This window comes from Primulina huaijiensis, chromosome 15, assembly GCF_012295235.1.
Source record: "Primulina huaijiensis isolate GDHJ02 chromosome 15, ASM1229523v2, whole genome shotgun sequence".
NCBI classification, from domain to species: domain Eukaryota; kingdom Viridiplantae; phylum Streptophyta; class Magnoliopsida; order Lamiales; family Gesneriaceae; genus Primulina; species Primulina huaijiensis.
Window position 1 is genome coordinate 4,532,697 of NC_133320.1, and position 25,054 is coordinate 4,557,750.

A 25,054-nucleotide genomic window follows, 5' to 3' on the forward strand; every position below is an offset into this window, starting at 1 on the left:
ATAACTTCGATCAAATTTTTTTTTTTTTTAAGAAAATGACACCCGACGGGCTCGACCAAGTCACCCAAACTTCCATCTTCTGCTTTTGCCCCTCAATTTTTTTTATATATACCGTCTCAATTTTTTTCAGCTCTTCATAATCACATCCATAGGTTGTTTAAAAAGACAAGCATGCTTATATCGTAGCTAATTAGAAATATTAAATTATTGATGTGTGTACGCGTTTTATTTAATTTAAAAAAAAAAACTAAAACTAAATCGAAAAATACATAAAATAAAGGTTTAAGTCGGGACAATTGAAAAACGAGATAAAGAATCTAGAAAGTATGATAAAACATGAGACTAAATAGAGAAATATCTGGTGAAATTCCATTCATTTAGCGCTCAAATTACTGGGAGGACCAAATTCGGAATCCAACAGAAAATGGATGACTAAGTCAGAAATATGACATAAACGAAAGGTTAAATTCGAAATTATCGTGTAAAATAATCTAAAGAAATCAATTTTATGATTACAATTTACAACAAAAAAAAAACATAGGATCAATTAAAGACAACATAAAATGGAGGACTAAGTTAGAAATATGACATAAACGAAAGACTAAATCAGAAATTATATCGTAAAATAATATAAAGAAATCAATTTTATGATTACAACAAGAAAATAGAAGATCAATTCGAGACAACAGAAAATAGAAGACTGAGTCAGAAATATATGACATAAACCAAATACTAAATCAGAAATTATACCGTAAAATAGTCTAAAGAAATCAATTTTATAATTACAACAAGAAAATAGAAGATCAATTCGAGACAACAGAAAATAGAAAACTAAGTCAGAAATATATGACATAAACCAAATACTAAATCAGAAATTATACCGTAAAATAATCTAAAGAAATCAATTTTATGATTACAACAAGAAAATAGATGATCAATTCGAGACAACAGAAAATAGAGAACTAAGCGAGAAATATGAAATAAACCGAAGATCAAATCAGAAATTATAACTTAAAATAATACAAGGAAATCAATTTTATGATTGTTTTGAAAGGAAAATACAATTATTTACCATTGCACAATCGAGAGATCTCTTATTCTCTTATATATGTTTCGTCAAATATCTCAATGGCTCCTACAATGATTTAGCTGGAAAACCCTGAAAAATTCCCAAAAGATTTCAGGAGCGGGAAATCCAGAGATTGATTGATACATACTCGCTTTGAAAAAAAATTTCACGTCAGAGGTGAGAATATTACTGTCTTATTCTATTTCTACTTTTTTTTTATGAACGGGAAAGGTGATTTTGGTTGTACATGTTTGTGGGAATGAATTACCATCGTAGGTGGGCGATAATTGTCGGAGTTGTTCGACATCTTGTCGCTATTCTTACCTCCGTCAGCATTTGAGAAGCCACAAGAAAAGTTGCGAGTTTTATACAGTTGTTTCACCAGAGTGACACACACACATCCTTGATTTGTATGTGTTCCTTTCAACTTAATTCTTGAAGTTTTTCAACATTCATAAATGGTTTCAGGAATGGGAAAAGTTCCAAGATTAGTTGATTTATGCATGGAAAACATCAGAGATGAACTTCTCATCGGTAACTATTGCTGTACTAGTTATATTATTCTTCTCGATTTATTTTATGGCAGCGGTGCGAATTGTGGTTAGTTTTTTTTTTTCTTTATGAATTTTATAGTTCCTTAGTGCCGCTCTTGATCGGTCATTTTGCTTATATTTGTAGGGGATGATGATAATAAATTGTCATCTGTTATTTATGAGCTTCCATCGGAGTTGTTCGATGGCTTGTTGCCATTGTTACCTCCATTGGCATTACAGAAGCTACATGAGAACATGTGAGTTTTAAAACCTTTATGAATCACTCTTTAGTTATTTTCAGTTTTTGATCTTGAAATTACATAGAATTAGGATAGGTTGTGTACTGTCATTAATGTCGTGTTTACCATTATATTTGTTGTGCGATGGGAAATTTAATTCACTCTTCTTTACTATTAATTGGTTGTTTCCCAAGTCATTTCTACTCTCCTCTCAAGTTGATATATTATTTTAAAAAAATTCGTATAATGACTTTTAACAAGTGTGGTGCATACCTTTTACATGGAATTGGGGGTTCCTGGTTGGTGTTTTAACTTCTTGAGCACCTATCTATTTTTATTTGAAAAGTTTCTCGTAGTTCAGGTATGGCCTTGAAACTGATTCATAATAGCTCGTGCGCATAGCCGTATCTGTATTTGATGGGGCCTGAGACGAATAGTAAAAAATAGGCCCTCTCGTTGCAATAGTTAAATGTAAAGTTAAGTTATCAAATAACAAATACGATAAACAATATATTACAATTTACATCAATAACAATTCAACAAATATTTGAAATAATTACCTAAATACTACTCGTCTAGTTGTTTTAGAGGCGAAAATATTTATCAAATCTGTATAATCCAGTTGTCGGACCATTTTTTTGTCAATCGGCAAGTGGCACATTTAGTCTATATTGTGATGTTGATCGAAGATAAGTTTTTGTTAACTTCAACTTCGATGAGCTTCGTTCTGCTGATGCAACTGTTACTGGTATGATCAAAAAAATCTTACAAGTAGTACAAGTATTTGGGAATAAAGAATTCAGTTTCGCCAAACATTGTAGCATATCAATTGCACTTTTTTCATATATTAAATATCATCTCATGATCATCAACTCCGAACACAACTCATCACCATTAACGTCTGAACATCCATCGTGACTCAAAAATTGTTGAAGTTCCATGTAAGACTTGATCAAGCTAGTTAAAGGCTCACTCTTTAACTTCTCCAAACTCAACAAATAACCAAAAATCCCTTGATATTGTTTAAATTGTTCAAACCGAACTTGACGACAAGATCGAGTTTGATCAATTATAAACAAAAAATATTCAAATTGATATCATTTTTAATTAATATTAGGCCATATTTTTTTTTATTTCAGTGGACCACCAACTCAACAGAGATATAATAATAATAAAAAAAATTGGCTCCCTCCAAGGCCGTGCCCTAAGACGGTGGCCTCCTCGGCTTCATAGAAGGTCCGACCCTGCTCGTGCACAGGCACCATTAGCTGCATGTGCAAATTATGTCCATTGTTAGAATACGATGCTTTAAAGAAGTCTTTTTCCTTCAGAACTAGTGTCAAGCATTTCTTAATGTACCTGTGTTTAAACTGAAGGCACAAGTATTTTGGCCCATAAAAGGTGGGTAAATATGTTTTCGTACTCTTGTGCGAGTACATGATCCCCATATAATATACTTTTGCATTTTCATCCTTTTTTCTTCCGTATCATATACCAGCTAGTACTTTGTGGAACTCGAGGACTTGAGGTAACGAGTCTTCTAACATTGCTATGTCTGCTTTCCGGCCATGGAATTTCTCGATTCAGTGATTATGTGTTAGAACAGTGTCCTTTCTTCAGTCATCACATGTGAACTGCTGAGTAAAAAAGTACTTTGTGGTTCACATGAAAATTGTTTGATCAGATATTAGCATGGAGAAGCTTCATATTCCATCACAACGGCCATCTTAACATAGTTTTATCTTGATCCAGGCCATTAGACTTCAGAAATTATTTTGAACCCGCTGATGAATACCATGGAGGTTGTCGAAAACGCAAAAGGTTGGGAATTATGGATCATGTATTCAAATATATTTGATATTTGATGTGTATAGGAAAGTGGAATCTGCAGGAATTTTGACAGCGTTTGGTGGAATTTTGACAGATGTGGGATTTTGGACAGAGCATGGTGGGCATTGCTCAAACTTCGATGGCCTATTCATGATCATCCAACCCTGGCTGTATCTTGGCTGGATAAACATGGTGAAGAAAAGACTGTTTCAACGAACGAATGGCAACAGATATATTGGGAGAAACATTTGCAAGAGTATGCGATGGCTCAACATATTAAATGATTTGATTGTTTCTCTGTTTGTTGCTATTCCAATAAATAAGATTTAACCGTCATCTTATGACCAGCTGTGTGGATGCTGTTGCAGAGACTGCTCTTCTCCCTTCTTATGATGGTTCTATTGGGGAAATACAAATTCCGGGTCAGGCGATTATTTTTTAACCCAGAGTTTTATAAATTTCCTCTCCAATACCCAGTTTGCCTCATGTTTTCTTACTTGCAAGTTGCAAAACAGAGAGAAAACATACAGAAGTATCATGATCATTTTTCTATTATTCCCATTTTTGCTAATGTTTTTCTTCATCTGTGTTGTGCCCATACATCCGATTACTCATCTCTTTCTTTTTAAATTTTCTGTTGATATATAAAGAAATTAAGAGTATCATGTGCCAAGAACTTAACGTGAAGCAGTTGAGCTTGTCTTCCTCCATGCAGAGTTTATACTACAATACATTGTTTGCCGGGATCACCTGATTAAGTCAGGGAGCTGCCATCGGAAATTCTCTGGTCATTGCCAACAATTTGGCGTTTATGCCAGGTAAGATTGTATGGAAACCTACAAACAAAAGAACTTCAGAACCTGTTTATCTTTTACTCTGTGCATGCAGTGGATCTGGGCACCATGGACCAAATGTTTAAACCTTGTATCGTTTTTCTCATCAGAATAATATAGTATTAATTCCATTCCACTTTAAGCCTGTGAATCTGTCGGTTCTCAATTTCGGCAGATTTAATGTACATTTTATAGCTAAAAATTGTTTTGTCCCATCTATCAGCCAGCATCATATCTACGTTAACTCTATACAGAACAAATCTCTTCTTGTTTTTATATGTAATAGTATTAGGAAACTGGTTCTTGTTGAAACAGTGTTGTTTCTGTTGCAGATCTCTGAGGCTTCCAAACGTCCTATGTGTTGCAGAAACCTGTGTAAGTTATTGTTGATAGATCAAATGATATTCAGTCTCCAACTATAGTAGGCATCCGCTGTCGATTGTTGATTGTCATTGTTATTGAAGTTGCTATCACTCCAGGAATCATGAACTTCTATCTCTAGTGGAAATGGCTGATAGCACATGGTTCCCTATTCATATTTTTTTATTACCTTTTGCTGTTGCTCTAAGTTGTTGACACTTCTATCTGTAATCACAGATCCTTGTGCTCTTTGGGATACCAGATATGTTCCTGAGGCAATCTTATTGTTTCTTCTTTCCTTACCCCGCTGTGGAATGTTTGCTGTTATATGACATATTATATGCTATTTTTCTACTCAAGGATTTTCACTATAAGTTTTATTGCTCAATCCACTTTACGGGATTTACCCCTTTCCATTTGTCTGCATCCATAGCACAATTCTTTTTCTGAAACGGTCATAATTATTGATGGTATTGGAACTTGTCTGATACTTGTTCCAAATTATTTAGATCTAACTCATATGAGCCTACCTAAGTCTTCCTAATTATCTAAAAAATGCATCAGACTATTTACTTTGTTTTCTATGCCAAAGTTGCATGTGTACACTTGCGATTAGCAGCTGACTGATTCTTTTATAATTTAATGCTTTCTATATCCCCATTAAGTGGATCGATCTGTTTCTGCTTTTTCTATTCTCCATCTCTTCCTGGCTTAAATTGTCATTGTTAGCTGGGATATCTACTCAAGAATAGGCTGCAATGTGTTTGTTCTCTCATAGTTTAGTTCATTGTTTTCATGGCATCTCCAACTCCGAGGAGTCTCATTATCGAAGAGACCTTTTGTTTGTGCTCTGAAGATGTACCAGCTTTTTGTTTGCCTTTTTCTGTTCCAACTGGTCCGTCTCGTTTCTGTATTTCAAGGAATTTTTGCTCCAATAATCAATGTTAACCTTTTTAAATTTATCCCTATTTATTAATTTCCTGGATGTTTATTAACTCTTACATCAGAAATGGAGCATATGTTAATCGATAAAGAGATGTGGCATAAAACCTTCTGGAGATGATGTGAATCCTATATTTCTGGCTACGTTAAAAATTCGAAGAAAAGTAATGTAGATGTACTTTATGATGTTTGAAATTTATTTAATTTATCTTTTATTGTCATTCTGTTGCAGCACTTGTTACAAACTAGTAAGTTAGAGAGACTGGAACTTCAGTGGATTAAATCTGCTGACCATGTAAGTTCAGTGCTTTTTCACTTCCTTTACCTTACAGAAATTTTCAATAATAAAAAAGAGAATCATTAAACTTGAAAGGGAACCAGTCAACGAAGTGTGCCTTTATGCTCCTGTGCATATGCAACGAAATTAAGTGCTGCTGGTCCTTTCGAGCCCATGTTTCAACAAAAAATGCCATGCCTTGGTGAAATTCACCTTTCCTTTATTCTCAGTGTGCTCTATTTTCCTTGTCTCATATTTGAGGTCAACATCACAGAAATAGAATTCATAATAATTTGATGATCATTTTACTTGGTTGATGCATTCTAATTTGCCACATTTTGCTTAATAGGTTGAGGGATTATGTGAACTTCTGAAGCAGAATAGTGAAACTCTAAAGTCAGTTGATTTTATCCATTGCAAGCTTTCGTCAAATTTTGTTGATAAATTTTGGGAGTCACTGTACATTAAGGGTCTTCAAACACATGGAATTGAGCATTTCTCGATCAAGAGATCTAGCTTCCTACAAACTGATTCATCTCCCATGCCTGCAGAATTGACACATTTCTTAACATCAGGGAGGTATGCCCAATTCTGTCATTCATGCAGATATAATCTAAAATGATTCCATTCTAAATGAAACAAATGTCATTATTAATTCATTGAATACCTTGTATTTTCTTACTATCCTTCATTGTATGAATATTGGACAAGGTGGTTTTTTACTTTTGTTCAAACAAATATTGGACGAAGTATTTGTTTCTTTTACTTTAGAATGATCATGAAACTTTTCGTCCCAATGGTGAACTTTAACATCATCATCTCTAACTTGTCGATTCCCTAAGAGTGGGCTTGAAACTGTATCTCAGGTGCTATTTTTATCAGGGTTCTGTTAATTTTAGCTCCATATGCACTGTATTGATTTCTTTTTTCCTTGCATGAAAATTCTACATCTGATGATAGTCTGTTTTTGTTTTCGAACACATCATTCTTGGCAGGTCATTGCATTCATTAACCTTATGTGATGACCATCTGGGGCGGAACTTTGCAAGAGTGGTATTCAGTACCCTTCTTGATTCTTCTGCTAGTATATCCATTCTAGACCTTTCAGAAAATAATGTAAGTTGGACTTATGCACGATTAAGTTTCATTTTATTTCTATATAGACAATATTAATATGCCTTTGCAGATTTCAGGTTTTCTTTCTCAGTTTCGGTGGAAATCAACAAGTCGCTCTCTTGGATTAGGAAAGTCTTTGCAATCATTACGAGTGCTTAACTTAAGGTGACTTTAAAATCATTAAAAAATTGGCTCAAGAGTTGTCCAAATCTGTATACGGCAGCTTATATTTTAAATGTATTTTAGGTCATATACTGTTATTCCATACTTGCTTTGTTCCTTGCTTGTTGGAATGCCTGAATCTGTAGTGCCTAGTAAAGTAAGACCGTAGTTTTTCAAAAAAACAAAAATACATAGCATCTCCGAAAACAATTTGAGTGGGTAGCTTGTTAATAAAGGGATATACCATTAGATTGGAAGTCCATGATTACAATAGCACAGAATTAGATGTTGCAAATGTAAGACGGTATATTTTAAATCTGTTGTGCATAAGATTGTGGCGCTAGGTACACCTGCTGACTGTCTAGAAATCCATGAATGATGGTATTTCATAAAAGCTGCTTCTGAGAAGGTCTGTTTTTGTCCCCGAACATAAATCTTTGTCTTTGCTGAATGTGAAAAAGAAAGAAATAGTTGGGAAAACCCAAAAAGAATATCTGTCCATCCCTCGTAAATTTCCCCTTTAGTATCTGTCCATCCCTCGTAAATTTCCCCTTTTTTCTCTACCTTTCCCACCGATGTGCTTTCAATACAAACTGCCAAACCTTGGAGAGATAGGAGTGAACAAATGGTTTGCAAGTGCTAAATATGTGCATAGCTAATTGTCAAATGACTTGATGCTTGTCATGGTGAGTAGATTAATTTAAAATTTTCGTGCACATTGAAGAAAAGTTAATGTTTAAATTTCAGGAATAATAATTTAGAAAAAGATGATGCCGACAGTCTCAGACAGGCTCTGGTTCACATGCCTAATTTACAGAATCTTGATTTAAGTGACAATCCCATTGAAGATGGAATCAGGTTAAAGAGATGGTTAATCTCAGGATATCCTTGTTTTTTCCCTTTTGATCTTCATGCATTGTATCTTCTTCATTCACTGATTTATAAAGTTTTTATCGAACAAAATTAAATACTTCTTCCAGGAGTCTTGTCTCATATTTTATGGAGATCTCCTGTAGAGACTTGCCTTTTGTTGATTTGAAGCTTGAGAATTGTGAGCTTACCTGCAACCATGCGACTCAAATTTTAGAAGTACTTTCAACTATGAAGACACCACTCAATATGCTTTCAATCAAAGGCAATCACCTTGGCAGGTATCCCAATATTTCTATTATGCTTTTAAGAATTCTGATATTTCCTCGCTATTGAATTTCTGTAATCCTTGCTTTCCTCCAGCAAAATTGGGGCACTATTAGGGAAGTTTATGTGCACGGGTGTTCGTGGCCTCGATGTTGAAGACACCGGACTTGGATCCTCTGGTTTTATGCTAGCACTTAAGGAAATATGTGAGGAATTAAAGCTTGTGTACATGAATATAAGGTCCACATGATTTCACCTGTATTTGTCTTGGCTGGGAGATAAGTTTGCCTTTCTGTCTTTTCAAGATAACTAGAAATAACAAGTGAATTGGTGCAGCAATAACCAAGGGGGGATTGAATCTGCAAAATTCATAGCGAGGATAATTTCATTAGCACGCGAACTTGTCGCAGTTGATGCACGATATAACTCAATGCCTGTTGAATCTATAGCAGTAATTTCACCTGGCTTGAAAGCCGCAAAAGGTTCCCGATCTCCAGATATTTTTTACTGATTCTTGAGAAATGTGGAAGAAGTTATCCTCCATGCAACATTGAGTTTTTTTGTGCTTCCAATTTCAACAGGAAAATTGGAGCATCTGGACATGTCTGGAAACTGCTTTGGTGACGGACTTGCTGATTATATGCCACTCTTGGCTGAATTCCATGCCCGTGGGAACCTTTCCCTGAATCTTTCAGGATCTGCTGCTCGAAATGTTCCTTACGACGACGAGCCTTAGCTGCTCCATTGGTATGTTTCTCAACTAAACTAATCATCACAGCTGCGACATTATCTCTCAAAGTAGCTACAAAAGCTCTATGACATGCTTTGAGCTTGAACTACACATTTGCCTCATCGATCGTCTTCCTCTTTTCTTGGTATTACGCCCTTTTTTGCGTGCAAAACTCAGTTATGTGATCCCCTGGATCCATTATGAGCTTTAAACGTGTAATAAGTTTGTATGTGCTTTACATTCAGGATCCATTTTCATTTGTATCATTTTCGTGGGATTTCAGGCTGTTTTTTTTTTTGTAGCGTTGCCTTGCATATATCATGCTGGGGAAAGTACTTTTGCCACAATGGAGCTTGGGGAAGGGCAGATTCGGAAATTTAGCCTTATAAAAAACAACTATTTACTTTTTATCATTTTAATATTTGAATTATGATTTTCTTTAGTTAACGTAAAATTGAAAAAACCGATCATTTTAGGCTCGATTCGTTTGTTGTGATCTTAATTATCGAGAATTATTAATCAAAATTTTGAATTCTGATTTGAGTTCGTTAATATATATATTTTGTTTGTTTTACATACTCCAACTCGGACACTCTTTTGGAGGCTATTTTTTACAAAAAATTAAAGTTTTAAATCATTATAAATATATATTGAATTATAATTCATGTATTTTATACTCTTTATTTTCTCACCTTTATGAACCAAACGATGTTTATACACAAATGATAACGATAAATACAAAATTGTATATTTGGTCTTATATATTTGTTTTTCGTGATTTTGGTTTGTTAAATTTTAGTAAAGTCTAATCACTTTGTTTTTCTCGCAAATTTAGTTTTTCATATGTGATGTTAGCGTTACAATAATGCGATGTTAACGTGATGTGGCGTTAATGCGACGTTGATTTGTCATTGATGTGTCTCGCGTCACATCAATGTTCCCAATGAAAAACGATTAATATTGTAAAAACTCAGAAGTTACATGACTAAGACTGAAATTTGATAGCATTAATCAAAATTGGTAATAATAAAAAAAATGCAATTTTCTCTAATGATAAACATAAAATTTTGTAATTGACTTTTTAAAAATATTGAAATTAATCTATTAAGAATCTCAATTGTGACCAAAAAAAATTGGTGTCTTGTTGATTTCTTGTTTTTTTTTTTTTTCACTTTCACTTTTATATTTTATTATTCCCAATTATTTAATCTATTTTTTACAATTACGATATTTTATATTAATATAAATTAAATAAATTATAAAAAATTGAATTATTTTTGTTAAAAGAAAAGGATTTATTATCATTTATCTCGTCCGATGGGGTTAAGCATTCTTGTACGGAAAGGCAACTCCCAGTGTGTACGATAAAGAACCCGAATCTCGATTTTCAGTTTGGCTTAGAAATTATGGGTCAGGGCACGCCGGGTGGTCTGAACAGGCAACTCCCGGGAGACAGGAAGAACGACGGCGACAAGAAGGAGAAGAAATTCGAGCCGGCGGCGCCGCCGGCTCGTGTGGGACGCAAGCAGCGCAAGCAGAAGGGTCCTGAGGCTGCAGCTCGGCTGCCTGTGGTAACGCCTCTGACAAAGTGCAAGCTGCGGCTTTTGAAGATGGAGCGAATCAAAGACTATCTTTTGATGGAAGAAGAGTTTGTTGCTAATCAGGAGAGGCTGAAGCCACAGGAGGAGAAGACTGAGGAGGATCGGTCCAAGGTCGATGATCTGCGTGGGTCACCCATGAGTGTTGGAAATTTGGAGGAGTTGATTGATGAGAATCATGCCATTGTTTCCTCCTCGGTTGGGCCGGAGTACTATGTGGGGATCTTGTCGTTTGTGGATAAGGATCAGATCGAACCCGGATGCGCTATTCTCATGCACAATAAGGTATTGATAGTTGTTTGAAATAGAATTTTGAACTGTGGGTTTGGAAAAGTAGAGTTCAGTTGGAAATGTTGTCAGAGTTGCTCCATTTGTATGATGCTTGGTTTGAGATATTAAGAATTTCTAGGTAGAAATTTTGAGTGCTGAGATTTTGGAGCTGTGAATCTCAAAGTAAGTAGGAGTAAATATATAATAGTACTTGACAAGGAGGAAGAGGGGGAGGGATTGGAGTCTTCATATGTTCCTTTTGCTTTTGCTGAATGGGATACTTAGTAGGTGGAGATTATGTTCCTTCTATCAGCAAGAAGGTGTATGTCCAAATGAATTTAATCGATATCTTATGAAGGGAACAGTGCAATTTTTTATTATGCCATTGGCTTTGAGTTTCGTGGTATGACTGGATTTCCGTACAACGTTCCTGTGGGGATCATTAAGGGGCTAAAATTAGCTTTGCCTTTGCAAATGGTTGATGAGTTTCATAATTGGAATTTTAATGTTACAGGTTCTCTCTGTTGTTGGACTGCTTCAAGACGAAGTCGATCCTATGGTATCAGTTATGAAGGTTGAGAAAGCTCCATTGGAATCTTACGCTGATATTGGTGGGCTGGATGCACAGATCCAGGAGATTAAAGAGGCAGTTGAGCTTCCATTAACTCACCCTGAATTATATGAGGATATCGGTATCAAACCTCCCAAGGGTGTCATACTTTATGGAGAGCCTGGGACTGGGAAAACACTGCTTGCAAAGGTTTGTGTGGTTCTTCTTTCTGTTCAATAGTTTTCAGCGAATGATGTCATTTATCCACAAGATTCATACCCTTTGTGAGAGAGATGAATGATGGGATATCATCGAATGTGGGCTTTGCCATTAGCATCACTTGTTTGTTTTTCAATTCTCAATCTCTAGTTTGTCCACTTGTCCTCTTTCTTTGCTGCTATTACACTAATTTCTATTTTTAAATAAACATAATTCAAATTAAATAATGATTGCTTTGAAATAAGTTCGTAGTTACTATTCAATATCAGTTGTTGTTAAAGTATCTGAACTTTTCTTTCTCTAGTTGGTTAATTTTTGGTGCATTTTATTCCCTGCGATTTAATGAACGGAGTCAAAATTATTGCAACATGTGCAGGGAGTTTGTTTAAACTTTGCATGAAGGTCTATTTCTCTGACTTGTTCCTGCTCATGTGTTTGATCAAGTGATTGCTATATTTATGTTTGGTATAGTTATCTGTTAGATGATATCCTGAAAGCCTCAAAGGCCCAAGGCTTTATATCTTGTCATCCTCTTGTTTTATTTATTTCCTCCAGGCTGTTGCAAACTCTACATCGGCAACTTTCTTGCGAGTTGTTGGTAGTGAATTGATTCAAAAGTATCTTGGAGATGGCCCTAAATTGGTTAGAGAACTGTTTAGAGTTGCTGATGATCTCTCTCCGTCTATCGTTTTTATTGATGAAATTGATGCAGTGGGTACAAAAAGGTGATGTTGATATGATTTATCGGCCATAAATTGGTGGAAAAAAGGTAGGTACTTATTTGGTGAATGCTTCGCTCCCTGCAGGTATGATGCCCACTCAGGCGGTGAACGGGAAATTCAGAGGACTATGTTAGAATTGCTGAACCAGTTAGATGGCTTTGATTCTAGAGGAGATGTTAAAGTAATTCTTGCAACAAATAAAATTGAAAGTCTCGATCCTGCCCTCCTTCGGCCAGGTAGAATAGACCGAAAGATTGAATTCCCTCTTCCAGATATCAAAACGAGGAGGCGTATTTTCCAGGTACGCATTCATGATTTGTGACTTTAAGTAGTAGGCATCAGGCGATATCTCTCATGTTCCAATGACTGTCTTCCTCAATCAATAATCCTCTTGTTTGATGTTTAGATACACACGTCAAAGATGACATTGGCTGATGATGTAAACCTTGAAGAATTTGTCATGACAAAAGATGAGTTTTCTGGAGCTGATATCAAGGCCATATGCACTGAAGCTGGTTTACTTGCTTTGAGAGAGCGTCGTATGAAGGTTAGACAAAACCTTTGACCAAAACTCTATTAGTATTCTCTTGATTGGTGTGGTGGAAGGGCGAAGTGTAATTGAACTGTCTTGTGCAATAATTCTCTGGAAATAGAGACCGAGAATTCATGTGTAATGAGAACATCATACGTTAAGAGTGTAATTCTACAATACTCCTGATCCAATATACCTTCCGTATGCTGACCACTTATTTGGATGCCGAAGCCAATGAATTAAAATGATTGTAAAATGTTTAAAAAAATAAGCATTTATCAATTTACTTTTTCCTGGAAATTGGTTTTGAAGTAATCTGGAATTTATTATTTTCTTGAAATGAAGCAAATGTGATAACGTGATTTATGTTCAAGTATTCATAATAAGCTCTTACTATTTTCACGTTTAATCAAGTCAATAGTCAAAAAACACTCTGAAAAAGACTCAGGAATTCGGCTCCTTTTAATTTCTTAAGTTCTGATATATCTGGACACCTAAGTTTGGTATATTTGGCATATTGATACTGGTTTTTTTTTAAATATCGTATTTAGGTGACACATGCAGATTTCAAGAAAGCCAAAGACAAGGTTATGTTCAAAAAGAAAGAAGGTGTTCTGGAGGGGCTTTACATGTGATGATCCTGGAGTTCGCAGAGTGCGAGGGGGACATGAACTCACGAATACTCTTTACATGTGATGATCCTGGAGTTCGCTGAGAGTGAGGGGGACATGAACTCGCGAATACTCGGTCATTTAAAAAGCTTTGTGAGAACTGGTTATGACAAACTGGGAGATTATATTTGGCACCTCTGTTCTTGACATGTTTTTAAAAAGTTCTTGTTATAAATGGAGAAGGGAAGAAACTACGAGTTTCAAAATGAACATGTGGTCCTCTCCTGTGAGGATAATGTTTATTTTCAGTAAATTTACCAACACACGACTTCTTGTGCATTACTATTGCATGATTCAATTAATGTATTTAAGTGAAATTGTTGTAAAACTATATTAAATTTATTTAATTAAATATTTGTAAAACTATATTAAATTTATTTAATTAATATTAAAGCATTGATAATTTAGTATGTTATAGTGTTGTTTCATAACTTTATTTTGATGAAATTCTGATTATTTAGTTACATGATGATAAATGTGATAATATTATAATACATAATTGATTAATTAAGTCGAATTTTCTTTTTCAGAAAAAAGAAGATATTGAATAAGTGGGAAAATATAGCAAATAATAGTACAAGTGTGTTAAATAAAAAATGCGTATTTTCAATAAGGATATTGTAATACAAGCAAATCATTTTTTTTAACCACAAGCAAATCTTTTTTTTTCTTTTTTCTTTTCAGATAGCCAATAGTTTTGCTTAGAGAACTAATCATTAAGAATATAATTTAAAATAAAAATAATTTTCCCAAAAATAATAATTAATGTTGATCCATCATTTTTTAGTATGAAAAATTATGAAATTCGTCGAGTAAATTGGCATCATCAAAATTATTAAAGTTAGGTGTTTATTTTACTTATCTAAATTATGAAATTCGTCCAGTAAATTGACATCATATAATTTTTTACATAATAAAAATTTGTACTGTAGAATTTAGATCAAAATTTATCAATATTATGATTATCAACATATTTTTCAACATTATTTCATATATTTCCCTCAAACCTCTTTTGTGTGTGTGTGTGTGTGTGTGTGTGGAACAGGACATATTTCATATATATTATAAAAAATAATTAAAATTAAGGAACAAACAAATATTAAACGAAACTTATATAGATTGAACAAGACGTATATATTTCATATTGTAAAAAATAATTAAAAATAAGGAACACACAAAATTAAATTTAAACGAAACTTTCATGTGTAATTAGAAAATTAACCACACAATAAATGACAATTCACTCTAAATTAGTAAACAACACAATCAAATCTAAATTTAAACCTCACAATCTAACAACAAACGTCAATATATTACTTAGCATGCATGCATGCATGTAAAATATAGAAATTAATATAAACTTTCAAGGCTGCAGCAGAACAGCACCACCTCCACTGCCGCCGGCAGCACCACGGCCAAATCCTCCTGCAGCTCCTCCTAGCCCACCAGCTCCACTGCCAAATCCGCCTCCGGCAGGTCCAGTCCCAATGACACCACCAATCCCACCGAATCCATTGACTCCGCCGATGTCTCCGCCGGCTCCCACTCCGCCACCAACCCCGCCGAATGGAATCCCATTATCGCCGAGGCCAGCGTAGCTACCGACGTCATTGAAGGCGACAAAGTTCTTCTGGTCAGTGAAGCCAGCGTCACTTGGCAAAAACCTAGCTGCGATGCGGTGAGAAAAAAGGAGAACTAGAAGAAGCATGAAACCCCACTTTGCCATATATTTATTATTGATTCTTGACGAGATTTATTTCCTATATTTTTCAGGGCTAACACTTTAGTTTACACCTGAAATCTAGTGAGGTGACCACTCCTCTTTATATATATGCCTTGAAATTAAAGTTAACTCTGAAGCCCAAAATCTTGTAAACATAAAATTATTAGACTTTTAATTCGAGTATGCGTGTAGAACAAAAATAATAAATATGACATCTATACAGTTTCATCACATCCGATAGACGAACATCGGTTATATATTTTGAAAATAATAATAAAAGCAGAGCCACTAATTTAATTAAAAGTAGGTCTCTTGTGAGACTGTTTCACGAATATTTATCTGTGAGACGGGTCAACCCTATCGATATTCAAAATAAAAAATAATACTCTTAGCATAAAAAGTAATATTTTTTCATGGACGACTCAAATAAGATATCCGTCTCACAAAATACGACCTATGAGATCGTCTCACACAAGTTTTTGCGTTTAATTAATTACTGTCATCTGCCACCCCATTCAACTAACTTAGTAAATATTTTTGGCTGAGAATTATTTGCATGGATTAATAGGAATTTAAAGTTATTCATAATTCGGGGACGAGAGGGGTTGCAATCAATTCCGAACAATCAAAATTTTTATACAACTATTTTTAATTAATTATCAGTCTCAAATTAAATCTCGATAAAATTATCATTCATATATAACTTTTTAAAAATTCCTACATCTGCCTCTATTATTAAACCTCTTCACCATATACGTGGATCTAAATTTTGAAAAATTTTGTGTGTAATTTTATAAAAATATGTGCTTAAATTGCCCACAATGATTTTAATATTTATAATTAAGAAATTATCCTTCCACAACCAGAGCCGTTTCTCCGCCTCGATGATTTAATAATAATAAAATACAAAAAATCCTGTAAGACAGTCTCACAAATCAATTTTGTTAGATGAATCTCCCACTCGATTAGATTCATGAAAAAATATTATTTTTCACTTTAAGCATAAATCAAATTGACTCGTCTCGCAAAAAAAAAATCTATGAGACCGTCTCACTAGAGACTACTAACATAAATTATGGTTAAGTATATAATACCCTATATATCAAGGTTTACTACGAATCATATAGATAATGGTATTCAAGATCATCGGTCGAGATAATCGTGTTTTGTTTAAATTTAGTTGAAATAATTATTTGATATTATTTTTCATTCACATAAATTATAGACAATTTGTTTGGTATATGTTGATTTGGTGTAGCTACCAACCCACCCATTTATGGAATTCTTGACATGGTTAATGCTGTGTGAGCAATGGAATGAATGTACAATATAAAAATGTTTGTGGTTTTATTCCATAAATATTTTCCATTTTATAATTTATAGCCAAACTATTTTAATTTTTGCGACCAAAATATTAATGCCATTAAAAAAAATGAACAGCTATATACTAGTTAGAACCTACCAATATTTAACTGTAGATATTGTACAGTGTTAGGATATTAGGCTTAGTTTCAGAGTTCGACATTAGGAAAGAAACATAATGGAAAGGAAATTTAAATACTTTGATTGATAGCAGGGGGTGTTTATTAAGGATGTGTTTGGGCCAAAATATTTAATAATAGGAGCCCAATTTAATTACAAGCTCAAATTAAATTAGAGAATCCCAATTATATTACGCAAGCCTATCAAAAATAGCATATCAAGCCCTATCAATTTGAAATGATCACGAAGAGCAGAAGAAGGAAAAGATCGTGGCATGAAAGGGAGAAATCGTGGAATGAAAGGCGGAAGAACATGGATCATGGAGGAGTGGAGAAGAATCGCACAGGCGTTGGGAAGAACTTGAGACCCGCCTCGCCTCACTTTAGACATGTCTCGTCCCGTAAACCCGACGAGTCCAATCCGGATTAAACTCGTCATATCCGTCAAAAATTTTCTTCGATATACATAACAAAAAATTTAAAATTTAGTAAATCATCGAACTTAGTTTATAACTTTATATTAATAATATTTATGAACAAATAAACATTATCAATTAAAATCAATAAATTTATATTTATTTAATAACAAATATATATATAAATATATAATTATATCAAACATATCACAATAGCATAAATTATTTCAATTTTAAATATTATAAATTAAAATTATGGATTAAGGTATTCATTATTTAATATATACACATATATAAATATATAATAGCGGAGCGTGTTCACAAAATTTCATGATTCACCCTGGATCCTCTCGTAGATCCGTTTAATTGGGTCTAACCTGCTCGAAATAGGACGAGTTTAATATGGGGCGGGGGTGACCATCCTAAGTGAAAATGAAAGGAAATAGTGAAAAAAAATCTATCTTCTTTTCTTTGTCCAACCAGAGTTCAATGAAATTTACTTATTACCAAGGCAAGGATCTAGAGGCATACCTGGTCATAGCTATCTCCTGATCTTGAATTAAAATCAAAATCATCTAAAAATTAGAATAAAAATATTATTTAAACTATTTTAAAATCAAACTATTTTTCTCCTTTTGAATACGTTTAAAACTTTGATTAGTTGGGAACTTGTTTGATCTTTTGAATAAAAATATGGCAAAAACTTGTGTGAGACGGTCTCACGGGTCGTATTTTGTGAGACGGATCTCTTATTTGGGTCATTTATGAAAAAGTATTAATTTTTATGTTAAGATTATTACTTTTTATTGTGGATATCGGTAGGGTTGACCCGTCTCACAGATAAAGATTCGTGAGACCGTCTCACAAGAGACATACTCTAAAAATATTACCCAATTATATCTTGAAAAACTATTAACAATCATTGTAGTGTATCTCATTTCTCATAAAATCAAAAATCATCTAGAAATTAAAATTAAATTAGATTTGTCATTGTTTCCTAAATTAAAGTGCTTATGCATGTTATGAATTTGTGCAGTTTGTAAAGGAAAAACCTAAACTTTAGGACTATGGTTATGTTTATTTGGATTTAAATATGTAACAAATAACTTCTCAATGTACTTGTTCACTAGCTTATAATAGAACTTAAACTAAAAATCAATAGTGGAACATAAAATAAAAATCAAATAAAATATTTTCATGCCCAAAAAGCTTATATTAAATTAACAATCTTACAAAATTCTTTTTTTATATATAATAATGTAATCGTTTTTTAAAAGGGTAGAGATATTGATCCAGAAGAAGCTAAACAATCTCGTGAACTAACAAAAGTTAATTTTAGAAAGCCGAAGGAAAGAGACAAATAATTGAGACACATTTTGCTCTCCCTGATGCTTGAACAAGAACAAATTTAGCTCACCCTCTGCATTGGCCCATACAAAATACAATCTAATTAAAAGTCCATTGGGCCAATATGGGCCGAAAAAGTGGGTGTTGTGTTGGAAAAGTTTGTAGTAATTAAAAAAATTTATTTGATAGGGCGCTATATCACCTGCCACGTGGGTGGCGTCCATTGGTTCACTTCAAGTGGTGGGCGACGCAGCCGGCTTCGTCGATCCTACATATTCAGGCAATGCCACGTGTAAATAAAATTAATTTTTAAAAAAATGATTTTTAAAGCAAAAAAACGTACACAATCTCAACTATGGTTACTTTTTTGATTTCCTATGATCAACATAAGTCAAAATTTAAAGTCTCCCAAATCTTTTTTGTCAACCATTTCCCCCCGCCTAAAGGTCAAAATTTTCGAAACCCAAGCTTCCCCCAAAGCTTCCCCCATTTCCTTGAGCTAAATCCTCTCCTTTTCCAGCGCTCCAAATTTCCCACTCCGACTCCGACTCCGACTCCGACTCCGACTCCGTCTCTGATCTACTTCGTTGACCACGACTGTTTCTGACGATTATCTCTGATACACTCCATCGGTTGCAGATCTCTGGCCACCACCGAATCCCGTGAAGATCTCTGCCTCCAACGACGACTTCGAGTTAAATGGTTTGAATTCTTTAGTGATTCTTGTGTATTTTCATGTTTGTGTCTATTTTCACTATTTATATTTTTCTAAATACAGAAACAGTAACTCGCCCCACCCTATCTTCCTGCACAAAAAATTAAATTATTTGAGTTCTAAATTGTTTAATTTTTCGGATATAATCATTCGGATATGCATCCACACGCCATGTTGTGGAGTGGCTGGGACAGTTTTTTAGTTATTGGTGAATGTTTTTGTCCCTTCTTTCCTATTCATAGTACTTAATGTTTGAACAAGACTTGGTCTTCCTTTGAATCTTTGTAGAAAATATCCAACTCTTGAGCAACAAATCAAGTAGAGTTCGTACATACATCACATGTGCTTGCTTCAGTAATGTAATTTTATAAACATTTGTAGGGTATTTCAGCAACTACCAGCTTCTGAATAATTATGGTTTACTTGAGCTCAAACTAATTGTAATGTATACATATTGTTGAAATATAAACTATCAATTGTGTGCTTTCTTGAGCTTGAGATTTTGATACATTATTAGAGCTATGTTTTGTTTAGTTGGTCGTGGTGATATTCCTAATATCACTTGTATGTTTTGTTTAGTTGGTCGTGGTGGTATTCCTAATATTCGACCAACTTACACTTGTAACTCGCCCCACCCTATATAAGTTGAGAGCAAGCCGATCAAATTACTGTCTGATGTATTATAAACCGATCATGCATGTGTTATAGCCTATATACCCATTCTATTCTGATTTTAGGAAGTAGCCTGCCTGTGTTTGTTTGAGTTTTTGAAAGTTTTTTATGTTTATTCCCTCGACTTCCATAATTTTCTAATGCAGAGCAAAATATATGTCGTGTTTGTTGGACGGAAACCTGGCGTTTACGATAGCTGGAATGAAGCACATGCCCAAGTTAATAAATTTAGTGGCGCTTCTCACAAATCATATCATAACATGCGAGAGGCTGTGGAAACTTTTGATGCATTTATGCATAAACAAGGTGCAGCTACCGCCTCTTCTACCGCTACTAAAGAGAATTGTTCAAGCTCAACATCAAGAGAAGATGAAAAAGTAGTTCAACTAAGAAATGTTCAACTGGAATTAGACGTTGAGAATCAGAGACATGCTTTGAGAAGTTCAGAGATATCTGAAAAAATGCGAAATATATTGAAATCATTGTAGTTCATTTATGATGATTTAAGTATTTGTATTTAGTTTTAGTCGCATGTAGTTATTTTCAGTTGGAATCTATGTTTTATCCATTTGCAGACAAAAATTATAGTTGAGTTGAGACCATGTGTGTTTATCTGATATCTACATCTGTATTATTACAATCTGATTTTTGCCTTTTGGAAGAGCTAAAACATGCATGCTAGCACAAAGTCGAAAATTTAAGACACTGAGAATGTAGCATAGACATTGTAAGTATCTTGAATTAGATATACATGAGAAATCAAAATGACTTATACGTTGGTAAAACTTGCCTTACATGCTCAGCAATTGTTCAAAAAGATAAACACACAACATTACCAAAACAAAACTCCATAATTTTGCACCAACACTTTTTTTATTGTCAGTTGACCAATCCAACACAGCAACTCTTTGTTTGTCTAAACATTTCAGTTGTCCAAAATATTGATAATACATCAAATAAAGTCGAATATTAGAATAATACAGAACACAAAGTTTAGTTTCCTTGGATCGTCTTGGATAAATGAGAGAGATCATAATCTGGTGGAATTGGAACAGCCAAATGCAAGTAATCTTTCTCTGCAGAAATAACCTCCAAACTTGTAGTTAAATATCAATATAAGCTGCTACAGAAAATTAAACGGTGTGCAGCAATAGTACTGTCTGACCTTTAAAAAATATAAACTTACCTTCTTCTTATATTTTTATTCTCAGAATCACATGTCCTATGCAAGAGAATGGATGGTTAGTAGAATAATTTGTTCAACTTTAAGTTAAAAACAGAACACTTACTGAGAAAACATCAAGCATAAATCTTGAGAAATTACCTTTTTATTTATCTTGATCATGTCACTAAACAATATAAAGTTTATATAGAAAGTGACAAAATTAAATTGGGGAAAAACTAAAAAAATGTAATGAAAAAACTGGCAAAAATTTCTTACTTGTGATGATTGAGAAGTCCCATATGGATACGGTAATACATTCATCCGTCCACTTAAATATAAGTTTGTATTTCCTTCCTGCATGATAACAAACTTATAATTAAATATAAGATGTAATACATATTTTGTTGTTTTTGACATAGTACATTTTATACAAGTCACTTACCATTGCAAATTGAGATGGAACTTGAGGATACGCAAATGTATATTGCGATGGGACACGAGGATATGCAAAAGGATATTGCATTGGAACTTGAGGATATGTAAATGGATATTGCGATGGTGTGACATTTTGTTGTTCTTGTGAACTTTGCCCTTTTAATTTGGATCCTTTTGTACCTACCAAGCACGATAAAATTAAAAATATGTGAAATATATAACAATTACCTGAACTTTTAGTTTTTTAGCTTTAGAATGAATGAAAACTTACTTGAACTTTCAGTTTTTCGCTTTCCTTTTCCTTTTTTTCTCTTAGTATCCCAGTGTCGTGTAATATTTGTATTTGTTACTCCTTTGGCTTTAGCAGTAAGTGGATCACGTACGCGTGTTTCATCTATGTGACCATCATTTGTCATAGCATCACAAGGTGTATCATCATCTACACTCAGATTTTGTAGAAGGTTGGAGATCTCCTCTTTTGCAGTGTCAATAATTGTATATAATCTTTTTCTCGCATCCTCATGTGGTTTGCTTTGTTGACTTAGATCATACATCGATCTCATTATTTGATTGACAAACACCATCTCAGAAACATGACCACCACTGCCATTTTCTTCAAAATCGGAGCTAACTCTGTTTCTTACATTTTTCATCCATCTATTCAAAATGTAACATTTGGTCAAAACAGTGACATCCATACAATTAAATACCAGCAAAGCATGCTTACACAAAATCTCCATTGTCTCGAACTTGTGACAATTGCATCTTATTTCATGATTCTGCTTATTGAACACCACATGTCTAACCCTTGCATATTCATCATGAGATTTTACGTTCACCTCAATCAAATTCCAGTCATTGCCAAAACAAGTCGGTGGTTCCACAAATTTGCAATTCAAGGAATTAACCAATTCAATTTCAAATAACTGATATATGGTCATCGTATAAACATCAGCAGCATGAATCAACAATGGATGATTTTTCAAAATCTGTGCAGGCTTACCATGTCGACAACGTGTATCCTCAGTTTTCTCTTTTGTTCGCCGATTATTTTGAATCTTTTCATAATTCATCACAAATTCATACAAAGAACTCATTTTGTTGCCTGATTTTTTTAAAGTCAAATTTGTGGCCTCACTCCTCGAAGTGGCCAAAAGCCCTGCACTAAACTTTGCATCAGTGAAAGCAGTCACCCATTTGTCCCTAAGTTTGTACATCCCATTAAACCATCTATGACCATCCAAATGATATGTTTCAATCATATATTTCCACGTGGCCTCAAATTCATCTACAGAATCACAATAATTCATGCATTTATACCACAATTTTTTGAAATCTGGGTCGCCATTTAAACTACCAAAGTGAGAAGGCGCGTTTTGATTTATATGTCACTGACATAAACGATGATGTGAACGTGGAAAAACAGTCCCAATGGCATTCATCATGGCTTGGCATTTGTCTGAAAAAATAGTTTGAGGTTGTTTTCCATTCATCGAATCAAGAAATGTCGTGAACAACCATTCAAAAGACCTTTCTGTTTCATCTGACATAAATGCTAAGCCAAACATGACATTCTGCATATGATGATTTATACCAACAAATGGAGCACATATCAAATTGTACTTATTTGTTCGATATGTTGTATCAATGGATAGGACATCACCAAAATATTCATAATCAACAGCACATCTGTAGTCCCTGAAGAAAAAGTTCATCACCCTATCATCATCATCCAATTGCATGTTCCAATAAAAATAATTTTCCTTATTCGCCTTGTTCATAAAATATTGAATCAGTGAAGTGGCATCACCATTCTCAACTTTGGTATGTTTTTTCATCCGACTCATGTGGTCATATGCATCTTTTCTATTAAATCCTAAGTTTTCTGGTCCACATGCTTCATTTTCCATAAAAGAAACAACATTAGAGACACAGATTCCAGCATTTACCATAGCTTCTAGAGTAGATTTTTTGGCATGTGAGATATTGCGTGCAGATCTTAACAAATGAGTTTGATCAGGTGCAAACATCTCATGGTTATGATCTAGAAAAAATCTAATCACTCGCCATTCACCCCTTTTCTCCCTTGAAATCTTCAATTTAGCTTTACATTGAGTTCTAATAACTGGCTTTTGATAGACATGAATCCTTTTACTAGAAGACTTTTCATCTTTCAAACCTTCACATGAACAATTAAATTCTTTTGATTGAATTTCATTTGTACGTGCAAAACATCGTTGATCACCTTTTCTCACACTAAATCCCTTAGCATGTGCATATTGACAATACAGTAAATATGCATCTTTGATACTGTTCACAATTGTACCCACTTCAAGTTTACTTTCCAAAATGTCAACGAAAGATTTTTCAGTTTGTACCTCGATATTTTCTTGTATTGAGAAATCAGAAATTCCACATTGCGTTTTTGAACTAGGATGAATTTCGGCTTCTTGATCGTACTCTCCCTCCAACTGTGCGAGTGCTATTGAGTTGTCATCTTCCATTGTAAGCAACTAAAGCTGGAACAAATATTCAAAAAAATATTACATGAATGTATTATCTTATAATATACACTGATGCAAGAAAAATGATTTTTCAAGGTTTCATATAATATCTTTGTTACAATACTAGACAACCGCACTGCAAATAAATACAGAACCTAAAAGATGGAGAGGATTTGGCTCAAGGAAATGGGGGAAGCTTTGGTTTCGAAAATTTTGACCTTTAGGCGAGGGGAAATGGTTGAAAAAAAAGATTTGGAAGACTCTAAATTTTGAATTGTGTTGATCATAGGAAATCAAAAAAGTAACCATAGTTGAGATTGCGTACGTTTTTTTGCTTTAAAAATCATTTTTTAAAAAAATTAATTTTATTTACATGTGGCACTGCCTGAATGGATTCATGCAGTGCCCATGTATGTAGGATCGACGAAGCCGGCGCAGCCCCTTTCTATGTATATATATGTGTACACTAATAAGCTTTCGAATGGATACAGCCTGCAATCTATGGATTCAGATTGATCTAATCAGAATGGTTCGAATATATTACTATTCAAGTAAAATGATTTCGAAAAATAATAATAATAATAATAATAAATTTTAAAAAATAGATAAGTAAGGACACGGGAATATATATACACTATATTTACTAATAAGGTGAAACTCGTATATTAGACATATAATTTCGATATATTTTATCGCATCTTATAGGTGAAAGTCGTCCCATTGAATATATATATATATATTTATATATATGAGACTCTAATGTGGATGCTAAATATTTTTTTGTCTTATTTAAATACATATAGGTC

General features: G+C 33.9%; 5 protein-coding genes across 8 annotated transcripts; 2 read left to right on the forward strand and 3 right to left on the reverse strand.

The window, feature by feature from the left end:
* Nucleotides 1-1,098: 1,098 nt before the first annotated feature.
* LOC140959223 (uncharacterized) lies at nt 1,099-9,763 on the forward strand. 4 transcript variants are annotated; one of them, XM_073417086.1, is made up of 18 exons: nt 1,099-1,246; nt 1,538-1,603; nt 1,748-1,859; nt 3,594-3,662; nt 3,766-3,927; nt 4,020-4,093; nt 4,387-4,489; nt 4,837-4,879; nt 6,039-6,101; nt 6,433-6,662; nt 7,079-7,199; nt 7,270-7,364; nt 8,109-8,219; nt 8,342-8,512; nt 8,595-8,738; nt 8,835-8,980; nt 9,080-9,245; nt 9,512-9,763. In XM_073417086.1, the coding sequence occupies exons 2-17, from the start codon at nt 1,540-1,542 to the stop codon at nt 9,232-9,234; spliced, it is 1,863 nt and encodes a 620-aa protein (XP_073273187.1). In that variant the 5' UTR covers nt 1,099-1,246; nt 1,538-1,539; the 3' UTR covers nt 9,235-9,245; nt 9,512-9,763. The 4 variants fall into 4 exon arrangements, with proteins under 4 accessions (XP_073273187.1, XP_073273188.1, XP_073273190.1 ...); XM_073417087.1 differs by having other exon boundaries at nt 9,531-9,763; XM_073417089.1 differs by lacking the exon at nt 9,512-9,763 and adding an exon at nt 1,346-1,427 and having other exon boundaries at nt 1,108-1,246; nt 9,080-9,505.
* Nucleotides 9,764-10,547: 784 nt separating this feature from the next.
* LOC140959510 (26S proteasome regulatory subunit 4 homolog A-like) lies at nt 10,548-14,069 on the forward strand. The gene is made up of 6 exons (XM_073417381.1): nt 10,548-11,111; nt 11,611-11,856; nt 12,421-12,590; nt 12,672-12,888; nt 12,994-13,134; nt 13,671-14,069. The coding sequence occupies exons 1-6, from the start codon at nt 10,635-10,637 to the stop codon at nt 13,752-13,754; spliced, it is 1,335 nt and encodes a 444-aa protein (XP_073273482.1). The 5' UTR covers nt 10,548-10,634; the 3' UTR covers nt 13,755-14,069.
* Nucleotides 14,070-14,994: 925 nt separating this feature from the next.
* On the reverse strand, nt 14,995-15,594 carry LOC140960513 (uncharacterized). Its single transcript, XM_073418812.1, has one exon. The coding sequence runs from the start codon at nt 15,514-15,516 to the stop codon at nt 15,154-15,156; it is 363 nt and encodes a 120-aa protein (XP_073274913.1). The 5' UTR covers nt 15,517-15,594; the 3' UTR covers nt 14,995-15,153.
* A 5,405-nt stretch (nt 15,595-20,999) lies between these two features.
* On the reverse strand, nt 21,000-24,258 carry LOC140959934 (protein FAR1-RELATED SEQUENCE 5-like). Its single transcript, XM_073417991.1, has 4 exons — nt 22,016-24,258; nt 21,752-21,924; nt 21,586-21,663; nt 21,000-21,493 (listed from the first exon to the last, which is right to left on the reverse strand). The coding sequence occupies exons 1-4, from the start codon at nt 23,052-23,054 to the stop codon at nt 21,491-21,493; spliced, it is 1,293 nt and encodes a 430-aa protein (XP_073274092.1). The 5' UTR covers nt 23,055-24,258; the 3' UTR covers nt 21,000-21,490.
* LOC140958857 (protein FAR1-RELATED SEQUENCE 5-like) lies at nt 23,133-24,248 on the reverse strand. Its single transcript, XM_073416429.1, has one exon. It carries the CDS (start codon nt 24,246-24,248, stop codon nt 23,133-23,135), a length of 1,116 nt encoding a protein of 371 aa, XP_073272530.1.
* Nucleotides 24,259-25,054: the final 796 nt, after the last annotated feature.